Source organism: Pelodiscus sinensis, chromosome 3 (assembly GCF_049634645.1).
Source record: "Pelodiscus sinensis isolate JC-2024 chromosome 3, ASM4963464v1, whole genome shotgun sequence".
In the NCBI taxonomy this organism is placed as follows: Eukaryota; Metazoa; Chordata; order Testudines; family Trionychidae; genus Pelodiscus; species Pelodiscus sinensis.
In genome coordinates, this window is record NC_134713.1 from 142,755,717 (window position 1) to 142,768,720 (window position 13,004).

The 13,004-nt window shown below is 41.5% G+C and overlaps 1 protein-coding gene and 1 long non-coding RNA gene across 6 annotated transcripts in view; one reads left to right on the forward strand and one right to left on the reverse strand.

Moving 5' to 3' along the window:
• Positions 1-13,004, forward strand: part of DNAH8 (dynein axonemal heavy chain 8) — a 615,913-nt gene that overhangs the window by 492,591 nt on the left and 110,318 nt on the right. For all 3 annotated transcript variants that reach the window (XM_075925079.1, XM_025186355.2, XM_025186358.2), the window contains 7 exons: positions 8-138; positions 546-699; positions 1,283-1,447; positions 1,988-2,214; positions 2,669-2,787; positions 6,144-6,247; positions 10,690-10,866. In XM_075925079.1, the coding sequence (XP_075781194.1) occupies positions 8-138; positions 546-699; positions 1,283-1,447; positions 1,988-2,214; positions 2,669-2,787; positions 6,144-6,247; positions 10,690-10,866 (1,077 nt within the window). The remainder of the gene's footprint in view (positions 1-7; positions 139-545; positions 700-1,282; positions 1,448-1,987; positions 2,215-2,668; positions 2,788-6,143; positions 6,248-10,689; positions 10,867-13,004) is intronic.
• The window catches only part of LOC112546345 (uncharacterized), a 48,893-nt gene that overhangs the window by 26,012 nt on the left and 9,877 nt on the right, over positions 1-13,004 (reverse strand). The window lies entirely within an intron of this gene.

Below are 13,004 nucleotides of genomic sequence, written 5' to 3' on the forward strand. Positions count from 1 at the left end.
TACATAGATTTCACGAATAATTCGGACTTCATGTGGAAATGCTTTACTTGTAGGAGTTGGTGGTTCTGGAAAGCAGAGTCTTTCAAGATTGGCATCTTTTATAGCTGGATACAAAATATTTCAGATAACTTTAACAAGGTAAGAAATGAAAAAAAAATGTTGTGTTGTTCTCTCTCCAAAACAGAAGGTGATGTTTTTCAGGAAACATATTTTAATCTTTATTTCAAATACTATCTTGAAAAATAATAAACAAAAAAATGTTTCATTCTGATTCACTTGTGCATCATTGGCTACTTACTAACACCCTGATTCAACAAACCATAGCAAACCATCAAAGCTCTTAAGCACAGGCTTAAGTGCTTTCTTGAATTGAACTTGAGTCTTTAAGTTGGTTTCATGGGGAGCTGGATCTTCCCCTTGCTGAAGTGTGCCAATATTATAATCATGATTGCTTCTGCAATGTATCCATTAAATATCATTTTAAAAATTGCAATGGTTCTGTATTGTATATTAAGTGAATTTGTAATTTTTCTGTTTCCTCATAGATCCTATAATGTTTCCAATCTTACAGATGATCTTAAACTTCTATATAGAGTAGCTGGTGCAGAAGGAAAAGGCATCACTTTCATTTTTACTGATAATGAAATAAAAGATGAAGCATTTCTGGAATACCTTAACAATCTGTTATCTTCAGGAGAGGTCAGATCCCCTAAAAGGCAGTAATGGCAATAAAATTTTCAAAATTTGCTTTCAGTATCTGATTGCCATTGATTTTTTGTAATATTCGGGCTAGAAAAGCTCGAAAGCCCAAATATCACAAATGTGGGACATTTGGGGCCAAAAGTGAATCTCAATATATATTTCTGGATTTAGGTCAGCACTCTTGCAAGAATACTATTTGAGGCTCATAAAAGTACATTATTTCCTCACGCAGACATGCTGCAATGTACAATTTCACTAGAAGAGGTTATGTAAGCATTAGGGAGAAAATAAGTGAGATGGGTATTTCAAAGGCCACTGTTATCATAGGGTGTCCTTGCTAGTTTAGGGCTTTATTTTTCTCTAACATCCCTTGTCTTTAATGGAGTTGAGTAGGATGTAAAACAAGGAAGAATTTGGCCCTTAATTCATCTAAACTGTATCTGTATGTAGATAGATAGATAGATAGATAGATAGATAGATAGATAGATAGATAGATAGATAGATTACAATTACAAAATATATTATAATTCGGTTAAATTACTGACATTTCTTTTCTTGTCAATTTTGGTTTTGTACAAAGATTTCCAATTTATTTCCTCGGGATGAGTTGGATGAAATTACCCAAAGCTTAATATCAGTGATGAAAAGAGAGCTGCCTCGATGTCCTCCTACATTTGATAATCTTTATGATTATTTTATATCACGGGGGAAAAAGAATTTGCATGTTGTTCTCTGCTTTTCTCCAGTGAGTTTTCTTTTTGTAACTATCTTTTTTATTTTTTTAGGTAAATTTCCATATAAATCATGATGTTATCATTCAAGGTTTATAATTTGAAGAGTCTCAGTATCTGATTGTCATTGCTTTTTGGAATAATTAATGGAGCTAGAAAGGCTCAAAATCCCAATATTTCAAATCAAGCAGTGAATGTGGTTTTTCAATGTTTTAGGTTTTACTTAGTCTTTGCTAGTTGCCAGAAAAATGAGTGGCCTCAAAGCAGGTGGTGTTGGATGTAAACCTTTTAGTTGAAATTGATGTAAAGATAACTGCAGTTTTAAAACAATAAGTAGCATTCATCTTTGATATGAAGTTTTATATTGAGGATACCAAGACAATGAAAAAGAATAGGATACAGATATGGGATAAAGCTATTTATAGTTTCTAAAGGTAAAAGAATTAGGAAAAATGCTTAGATCTTATGTTTTGGATAAAATGGTTTGGATAAAATTAGATATAGTATCATATTAACAATATAAAGTGTTGTTTTAAAACTGTTACTCTTCTTAGGTTGGTGAGAAGTTCCGTGCACGTTCTTTGAAATTTCCTGGTCTGATATCAGGCTGCACTATGGACTGGTTCAATCGTTGGCCTAAAGAAGCCCTTGTTGCTGTAGCCTCTTACTTCCTTTCAGAATTTAATATTGTCTGTTCTTCCGAAGTTAAAGCACAAGTAGTAGAAACAATGGGGCTCTTTCATGATATCGTTTCTGAGAACTGTGAGAATTATTTCCAAAGGTAATATTGTGTACACATTTAAAAATTGACCAGTCACAAAAATATTGCTACTGTTTATGCAATAATGGTAATGGCATTGCAATGTATAAAGCAAGAATAGTCTTTTCCATCTTGTTAATACAGAAATGAAGTTTGTACTTGATAAATTCAAAGCCATCCATAAGAATCACAGGTATGAGCCAACTCCATTAACCTTATTCTCATTGTATGAAAAGAATTAAAAAAGTATAACAAATTTTAATATAACTTGTGAGGCTAATGACAGAGGTGGCATTAACAGTCATTTTGAAGGGATGCTGCATTTCGACTGCATGCAATGCTTCTCTTTCCAGATGATATTCATTATCTGTTTTAAGAGTAATTCACTTAAAACTGAAAATCTGGATGGTAGTGTGTCTATTTAAATCTCAATTTATGGATTGAATTATAATTTTAACAAATTTCTGCCTTTCAGATATCGACGAAGAGCTCATGTTACACCCAAATCTTATCTCTCTTTCATAAACGGTTACAAAGATGTTTATTCTGAAAAGCTAGGAAACATTAATGAACAAGCTGAACGCATGCAAATAGGTAAGATGAATAGGGGATTGTCACGTTGTATACAGCCTATCACAGTCTATAACATAGCCCTTGGGTTCAGGGAAGCACAACTTAATGGCTACAGACATTAAGAGTCAATAACCCAGACCTGGGAATTCGGGGCAACACTGTCAAATGCTTATAGTCTCAAGGATTTGGAGCAGTAGCCCCAGTAAGGAGCCCCAGGCCTACCCTACTCCACTGGGCCCCAGTCTCAGGCCCTGTTAGTGGCAGAATGATCCTCCATTCACTCAGTAGGGAATCCCACCGCCACACACTGAGCTCACTCGGGAGAGAGATACCACTCACACACCCTCCCAGGGTCACTTCCTACCAGTTCTGGTGTATGTGTGTTGTATGCAGTCTTTGGACCCTCAGGCTCTGCAGTGCCCATCTCCTTGTGTGGGTCCTCCAGCTCTGGAGGTTCAATACATTCTCCCAGACTTCTGGCTCCCATCATCTGGGCTTCCAGCTAGTCCACCTCTGGAGCCGCTCTAGCAGGCCCTTCCCTTCTAGCATCTAGCCCAGACTGAGCTGAGCTGCTCCCTCTTATACTACTCCAGCCATTGGAGCATGCTCCTCCATACAGCTTGGAGGTGGGACTTCCTGTCTAGAGGGCATTATGCCCTCCTGGGATAGTGTGGGGATATGCACTCTGTCACAGGGATAAAGGTAAATTCCAGACATGGTCCCAGATGACCTGTGTTTTATTGATGGTTTTCTCTCACAGAAATTATTTAGGGTAATTTCTTTTTTGTACCACAGTTAAATAGCCCAAATCTGAAATGTTTATACTAAACCTTATAACTCAAATGATGGTTACTTCAGAGTACTGTATGGAATAACATCAATTGGACAAAGCCAATTGACAAAAGTGGTACAAATGCTGCATTAAAACTAGTTTAATCATCTATTTCAGCATACAGTCTATTAAATATAAATATTTAATATTTTCAAATTAGATTTGTAGCACCTGATTGATTGGCTTGGGGATGGAAGAGGCAGCTTAAAACTAGTCCGTCTCCAAAGTTTCTGCATTAGCAGTGAGAATTCAGTGCAAACTGTTGCTTTGCCTCCTGTCCTAATTCCAGTGTTGAATGTGGCTGAAGAAGTGACTGAAACAGGCAGAAATGTGTGGGAAGTTATATGCTTTTCTGCCTGAAGCTAGTGCTTGTATTTCAAAAAAGAAAAAAATAAAAGCACTACATTCATTCAAGTGGAGATTAGACTAGATGACCCTGATGGTCCCTTCTAACCCTATGATTCTATGATTACTGTTGGCAGAATTGGCAGTGTCGCCTACTATTAAGGTTGCCAGCTACTTCTCATTATCAAATCATGTTTTAGGTCCTTAGCAGTTTGTCATATTTTAACCGTTTGGGAGGAAATTTTCCATGTTGGGTATCTGTCTCAGGGTATGTCTACACTACCCTCCTAGTTCGAACTAGGAGGGTAATGTATGCATACCGCACTTGCTAATGAAGCCCGGGATTTGAATTTCCCGGGCTTCATTAGCATAAGCGGGGAGCCGCCATTTTTAAATCCCCGCTGCTTCGAACCCCGTGTAGCGCGGCTACACGGGGCTCGAACTAGGTAGTTCGGACTAGGGTGCCTATTCCGAACTACCGGTACTCCTCGTTTCACGAGGAGTAACGGTAGTTCGGAATAGGACCCTAGTCCGAACTACCTAGTTCGAGCCCCGTGTAGCCGCGCTACACGGGGTTCGAAGCAGCGGGGATTTAAAAATGGCGGCTCCCCGCTTATGCTAATGAAGCCCGGGAAATTCAAATCCCGGGCTTCATTAGCAAGTGCGGTATGCATACATTACCCCGCTAGTTCGAACTAGCGGGGTAGTGTAGACATACCCTCAGTGTGACAGGGTCCAGATGCCCTGCACTAGGCAAGGAAGGTTCACCTTATAATCTGGCCAGAAGAACCTATGCCTCCTCAATCCTGGTGAATATGCTCCAACTGGAGCACCAACATAAAAGGCAGTAAACCAGCTCAGTCAGGAGGGACTAGTAAGAAGAGAAGGACACACATTGCAGGTTCCCATCCAAGAGCTGCTGGGAACCCCAGTCCATGGGCCCCACACTTGCTGAGACTTGGGTGGATACCTGACACTCATGGATACCCAAAAGGTGTTGAAACTATTGGAAGTTCGACAGGCTGGAGATCCAGGATACACATGAACCATGCCACTGGAAGACAGGCTAGGAAGTAACCCAGTAATACTAGTCATTGATCCAATTATAAGACCAGGAATTAAGTCAGCATGTTTCAATTAGATCTCTGCTGACCCAGGAATAAAGTACACTTGTCTCTGATAAGGCCGTAGGCTGGAACACTACCTCAACCATCACCATACCCCAGCTGTTAGGCCACCCAGCCTGGTGAGAGGGACTCTGGTTGGACTTTTCAAAAAGTTATAGTCAAAACGGCTCTGCTGTTTGCAAGAATTCAGTTAGAAAAAATGATGGTTTTGCCATATTAAAAATTCTTACTACAATTTCATTGAGAAGATCTAGTTCCTCATGCTATGGAGTAGGGATATGAAATTCAGCATGGGGAATTACATTTGTATCAGCAATGTGCCCTCTGAGGTTCTGTTCCCAGGAAAAGACACCTAAATTCAGGCAAATTATAGCACTTTGAAAAAACATAGTTTGGATTTCCTCAATAGGAATTTGTTTAACTGCTAAAATCCCTGAAGATTCCAGTGGCTCTGACCAGTTCCAGCCTCTCTCAACTCCTGCATGTAACTGAAACGTGCATTTGCTCTCTCCACAGGGCAACTAAACAAGCATTATCCCAGGGCTACAGGGGGTGAGCAGGACTTACCCTACAATTGCAGGTCATGGCTGCTAACGCTAGGCATTGGAACTGAGAGCAGGGAGAGTGTCTCTCTTCATTCAGTTTCACCTACTGTCATCTAGACAATGTGTAAGAGAAGAGGGCCTGACTTGAATGCAAAGAGGACAGGAGCCATGTTGAGGAAAGGTGGAAGGAGTAGACTGAGAAAGGGACCCTAGTTGGGAGAAGAGATTGGAATAGAGTCTGGCAGTGGTGAGAAACTGGAACCAGGGTTTGAGAGATGCTGAGACTGGCTGAACAGGAAAACTTGGACTAGGAGCTAGGGGGGCATAAAGGGCACTAGGAAGAGGACCCTGGGAAGAGTGAAAGAGAAGGAGACTAAGACTGGATGAGAAGTCCAGGGTAGGTAAATGAGACATGAAAATAACTGAAGAGTGAATGTGAGGGGATAGATTGGAGAAGAGCTAGGAATTATAAAAAACATAGCATTTTTTTCGTCTTTGTGAACTGCATGATTATCTTATATTTGATAGGTCTCGCTAAACTGATGGAAGCCAGTGAATCTGTTGCCAAACTTTCTCTGGAATTGGCAGTGAAAGAAAAGGAACTGGCTTTAGCGTCTATAAAGGCAGATAAAGTACGTATTTAGTTGCTAACAGTATTTATGGTCTCCTGCTGGTAAAAAAATAGGGTGAGGGAACTGTAGTAGTATAAAAAGTCCACAATATCCTCTTTGTCATGGAACTTGACGGAAATGAATGTAACCCTAAAACAGCCTGTCACTGTCCAAGGAGGGGATGTGGCAAGGGCAACTGTGTAAAGTTCCTGAGGTGCTCCAGCAAAGACTAAAGCTGCCTGGGTAGGGAGATGATGGAAAAACTATATAAAGAATTGTAGAACCCAACATTCCCTAGTTTCTTTCTTCTATAAGCAGCAGGTCTCATTTCTTGTTTCAGTGCTCTTTGTTGTAATACATGGTTTGAGGATTACTAATTTTTGGTTAAGTTATATGTATTAAATCAAGACAATTGGATAATATTCAATAGCTGAACCTTTTTAGTCATTTCTGTGTTATTTTGGACCTTTTACATTAGTACTGTTCCTCTACCCTACCAGCTTTATTATGATAGGTCCAGAAAGTAAAAATGAGTTTGAGTGATTCTTGTTTTGCAACAACGAAGTAAAATGTCTCTATGATCTTGCACAATACTGGTCCATTGTGTTGTGCATGTGAGTACAATTTTTAAAATGGTGCTCAAGAAAGAGACCACAGAGGAACCTGATCTAGCATTAGTGAAAGGGCCCGATAGTGTCAAGTTTGCATATGAATTCCAGCTCTGCAGTTTCATGCTGAATTCTGTTTTGCTGAAGTATCTCCCTGTAATAGGCTATGGCTACACTACAGGGTTTTGTCGGCAAAAGTGGACTTTTGTCAACAAAACTATACCTGCATCTATACTACCGCTGAGTTCTGTCGACAGTAAGTCGATAGAACGCGGCAGTTTTGTCGACGGCGGTAAACCTCATTCTCCAAAGAATAACACCTTTTGTCGACAGAGTTCTGTTGACAAAAGGCGCTATTGCATCCACACTGTGCTTTTTCAAAAGAGAGCGTCTAGACTCTCTGTCGAAAAAGAAGCTTGCTTTGTCGACAGAACTGACTGAAGTCTAGACACTCTTTGCTGACAGAAGCTTTGTCGACAATATCTGTCAACAAAGCCTCTGTCGACAAAAGCCAGTAGTCCAGACATACCCTATGAGCCAATTGAGGAAGGAGCAAATGCAAATGGAGCGCTCATTTGCATTTCCTCTTCCTTTCCCTTTTGCATAAGAGGTTTTTGTGCAAAAAAACACTGTGCAGATGGCGTCTTTTTGTGCAAAAAAACCCTTTTGCTCAAGAGCCATTCTTCCTCAAAAACCTCTTGTGAAAAAGGGAAAGGAAGAGGAAATGTAAATGAGAGTGCAACATATGCAAATGAGTTTTCTATTTGCATTTGCTCCTTCTGCAAGAGGCTCGTAGTGTAGCTGTAGCAATAGACTTGAAAGTTGCCATACTTCAGCAAAAAACTAACAACAGAAAACAAAAGAAAACAGACATCAGCATGAAACTGCGGAACTGGAATTCATATGCAAACTTGACCCTATCAGACTGGGTCTCAGTAGAGACTGAAAGTGGATAGCTCACTACAAAAAGTAATTTTCCCTCTTGGTATTCACACCTTTTTATCAACTGTTGGTAATGGACCACAAGGGGTGAAAATAACTTAAATTTCTTACAGGTACTGTCCTATCACAACCCATTCCCCTTTGGAGGGGGACTAATGGTGGGAGTTGGGGGTAGGCCATATAACAGAATCTGTAAGAAATTTAAACGTGGGGTAGAGTATAGGGTGAGCGGGGCATTCAGGAGTCAAGGTTGGGGTACATGAGGGCCTCAGGCCAGGAAGATATGAGAAGGCTCAGGACCGGGGTTAGGGAGTATGTAGGGTGCAGGAATTAGGGCTGGGGACATTTATACAAGGTATCAAGGAGTGCATGAGGTGATCAGGTTAGGGGGTTGGTGTGTGACGGGAGTGCAGGAGTCAAGGTGGGGTGTCTGAGGAGAGGGCTCAAGGCAAGGAGGTGAGGAGGATGATCTAGGCATGGGGGTTGGGTGTGTGGAGGGTTGCAGGAGTTAGGGCTGGGGCTGGGGATGCAAGAATCAAGGCTGGGGTATATGAGGAGAGAGCTCAGGGCAGAGGGCTGGATGAGTGCAGGAGGGTGGCAAAGGCCACATTTCAGGGGTGGGGGGAGGGGAGATGTAGCCACACTTACCCTGGTGTCTGAGTGTTTTTTTTTCCTTTTTACTGACTAGGGAGAGAGGCAAAGATCACAGCCTGTCAGTCTTCCTCCTTTGTCCTCCCCTGGGGAGCTGGGGAGTGAGAGCAGGCTGTGAACTTTGTCCTCACTCCTTAGTCAACAAAAAGAAAAAAACACTCAGGGACCAGTGTAAGTGGCAGCTCCCTCCTACCTCCTTAAATGGTGGCAGACAGTGCGGAGGTCTCCTGGCAGGGGCACTCCCAAATGCCGCTTGCCCTAGCCAGCCCCTCTAACCTGTCATGCTGACTGCTTCTAGCAGGCAGCCAGCAGGAAGTTCAGGGAGCTGGGCTGGGATTACCCCACCCTTCCCTCTGTAGCTAAGTGCCCCAGCTTGCCGGTTTCTTGCCTGAATGCCATACCAGCGTGCACCCCCTTACTTTCACCTCTGGCCACATCTACCCTGGCTGAGCTAGAACATATTAACAGCCACACTGGGTCAGACCAATGGTCCATCCAGCCCAGTATTCTGTCTGCCAACAGTGTCCAGTACCAGATGCCCCAGAATGAGGGAACATAACAGGTAATCCTCATGTGATCCCTCCCCTGCCACCCACTTCCAGAGAAACAGAGGCTAGGGACACCATTCCTACCCATCCTGGCTAATAGCCATTGATGGACCTAACCTACATGAATCTATCTAGCTCTTTTTTGAACCCTGTTAAAATCCTAGCCTTCACCATATCCTCTGAGAAGAAGTTCCACAGGTTGACTGTCCGCTGAGTGAAGAAAAACTTCCTTTTGTTTGTTTTAAACCTGCTACCTATTAATTTCATTTGGTTACCCCTAATTCTTATATTGTGGGAATAAGTAAGTAACTTTTCTTTATTTACTTTTTCCACACTAGCCATGATTTTATAGACCTCTATCATATCCCCCTTAGTCTTCTCTTTTCTAAGATGAAAAGTCCCCGTTTTTTAAATCTCTCTTCATATGAGACCCGTTCCAAACCCCTAATAATTTTTGTTGCTCTTTACTGAACCTTTTCTAATGCCAATATATCTTTTTTTGAGATGAGGCAACCATGTCTGTACGCAGTATTCAGCATGTGGGTGTATCAGGGTTTTATACAGAGGCAATAAGATGTTTTCTGTTTTATTCTCTGTACCTTTTTTAATGATTCCTAACATTCTGTTTGCTTTCTTGACTGGCTCTGCATACTGAGTGGATGTTTTCAGAGAACTATCCACAGTGACTCCAAGATCTCTCTCTTGAGTAGTTGTAGTTAAATTAGTCCCCATTATATTGTGTGTTTAGTTGGGATTATGTTTTCCAATGTGTGTTACTTTACATTTATCAACATTAAATTTCATTTGCCATTTTGTTGCCCAATCACTTAGTTTTATGAGATCTTTTTGAAGCTCTTCACAGTCTGCTTTGGTCTTAACTATCTTGAGCAGTTTGGTATCATCTGTTTACCTCTTTCTCTAGATCATTTATTAATAAGTTGAATAGGATGGGTCCCAGGACAGATCCTTGGGGGACCCCACTAGTTACCCCTTTCCACACAGAAAACTTGCCATTTATTCCTACCCTTTGTTTCCTTTCTTTTAACCAGTTATCAATCCATGAAAGGACCTTCCCTCCTATCCCATGACAACTTACTTTACTTAGAGCCTTTGCTGAGGGACCTTGTTGAAGGCTTTCTGGAAATCTAAGTATACTATATCCACTGGATCCCCCATGTCCACATGTTTGTTGACCCCCTCAAAGAACTCTAATAGATTAGTAAGACAGGATTTCCCTTTACAGAAACCATGTTGACTTTCCTCAAACAAATTATGTTTATCTGTGTCTCACAATTTTATTCTTTACTATAATTTCAACTAATTTGCCCAGTACTGACATTAGACTTACTAGTCTGTAATTGCCAGGATCACCTCTAGAGTCCTTTTTAAATATTGGCCTCACGTTACTTATCTTCCAGTCCTTAGATAAGGAAGCTGATTTAAAGGATAGGTTACAAATCACAGTTAATAGTTCGCAATTTCCCATTTGAGTTCTTTCAGAACTCTTTGGTGAATGTTATCTGGTCCCAGTGATCTGTTACTGTTAAGTTTATCAATTTGTTCCAAAACCTCCTCTAATCTGTACTGTTTGTAACTAACATCAACCAAGAAATAACCCTTTCATATTCTAACTTCATTGTCTTTTCAAGAGTATTAATTTATTCCCATATTTGGATATTTTTGTATTTTATTTTTTTATTTATTGCTAATGTAGGTGCTGGCAGAAGTTACAGTAAGTGCTGAGGCATCAGCAAAAGTAAAAAATGAAGTTCAAGGTGTGAAAGACAAAGCACAAAAGATTGTAGATGAAATAGATTCAGAAAAAGTGGTAGCAGAGACCAAACTGGAAGCAGCTAAACCAGCATTAGAAGAAGCAGAAGCTGCTTTGAATGTGAGTAAAGTTTGTAGCTTTTCATCAGTCTACCAATAGTTGTCTATTATGATGGAAGAATGGGTAATACCATACAGACAAGGGTTCACCTCATGGTCATAGCCATCATTAGAGCCTGTCAGTTTTAGTACACAAGCCTTTTAGCAATAATTGTGGAGTCCATATTTTACTTCCAAGTGCATCTAAATCTCCTCTTTAAGAAAGAGAAATGAATATCCCACCAGGTCTGCTTCCTGCTAGCCACTTAACCACTATAAAGGTTTAGCTGCAAATCTTCCCAGAAGTTCTTTCAGTGATTGCACATGTACATTCCACTATTGCTACACGCTTGTCCCTTGCATGGTCAGAATTTTTTCCATCAGTGGCATGTGCTGGGATAGCTCTCCCTTTGAGACTCTAGCAACATATTCCTCACTGAACTTAACTCTGAAGGTGGCTCTCCTACTTGCTATTACTTCAGCCAGAAGGATGGCCACACTGTGTGCTCTGACATCCAAACCATCTTTTACAATCTTCTTTAAGAATAAAGTATACTTACCCCATCAGCCAAGATTTCTCTCCAAAGTGGAGTCTAATTTTAATATTAACCAATCAACTTATCTACTTTTTACCCAGAACTACTACTACTTAGGAGACCTTTGGCATTCTACATAGTTTCATTTATCAACTCAATCATTCATGATCATTGTGAGCAGGCCAAAGGATCACCTGGTCTCGACACAAAAAAATTAGTTTGGATAACTTTCTGTATTCATATAGGCTGTGTCTAGACTACATGCCTCTGTCGGCAGAGGCATGTAGATTAGACAGATCAGCAAAAGCAAATGAAGCCGCGATTTAAATGATCGCGGCTTCATTTACATTTACATGGCTGCCGCGCTGAGCCGACAAACAGCTGATCAGCTGTTTGTCGGCTCGCCACTAGTCTGGACGTTCCCCCTGTCGACATCAGAGCCCTTTGTCGGCAGCCCCGTTATTCCTCGTGGAATGAGGGGCTGCCGACAAAGGGCTTTGATGTCGACAGGGGGAACATCCAGACTAGTGGCGAGCCGACAAACAGCTGATCAGCTGTTTGTCGGCTCAGCGCGGCAGCTATGTAAATGTAAATGAAGCCACGATCAGCGGCTTCATTTGCCTTTGCTGAACAAACAAATCTACATGCCTCTGCCGACAGAGGCATGTAGTTTAGACGTACCCATATATTATGATCTGGCAAGAAAATGACAGCACATTTCATTAGACTCTTTCAATACATCAGACTCTTTCAAAAGAGGGATGTAAATTAGACACATCAAAATTGCAAATGAAGCTGGGATTTGAATTTCCCGTGTTTCATTTGCATAATTGCATCACGGTGTTCTTTCAAAAAACACTATTTCAAAAGTGAAACTGTAATCTAGATGCGGTTCTTTCAAAAAGAAAAGCCTTTTTCAAAAGATCCTGTAGTCTTTATTTTTTGTTTTTTGAAAGAACTCCATGATGAGATTATGCAAATGAAGCATGGAAAATTCAAATCCCGGCTTCATTTGCAATTTTGATATGTCTAATTACATCCCTCTTTTGAAAGAGGGATGTAGTCTGGACCTAGTCTTAGATAGCAAACAGCCTCCATGATATTACTTCCTCCTTTCCCTATCAAGGAAATGTGTAAAGCAGCAATCTGGTGGCACACCTTCTCATCACATTATTCCATCACTCATTATTCTAGAAACGATGCTAAGTTTGGATAAGTTCTACTCCAGTCTGTATGTACATGACCCTTCCTCCTACTTTATGACTTATGAGTCACTGAGACTGGAATTCACATGTGCAATCACTCAGAGAAGAAAAAACAGTAACTTCTTCAAGTGCTTGTGTGGCGGGTTTTAAGGGTGCGAGCCCCGCACCCCCAAATCCCCCGGGCTGAGCCAGCGGGGTGGGGTGGGGCTCCGCGAACCCACCGCCTTCCAAATGCCCAGTTGCCCCGCCCTCCGGGGTTCACGGGCGAGTCTGGCCCCGGGTGCGATCACCCCTCGCCCCGAGTAGGGCCGAGGGGGCTCAGCGGACCCGGACCTGTAACTTCCCGGGCGGCCCCCGGCCGGGGGCCCGACTGAGGCTCTTGAGCCGTCCCTCTACTCTTTGCCCCCTTGCCTTGTTGC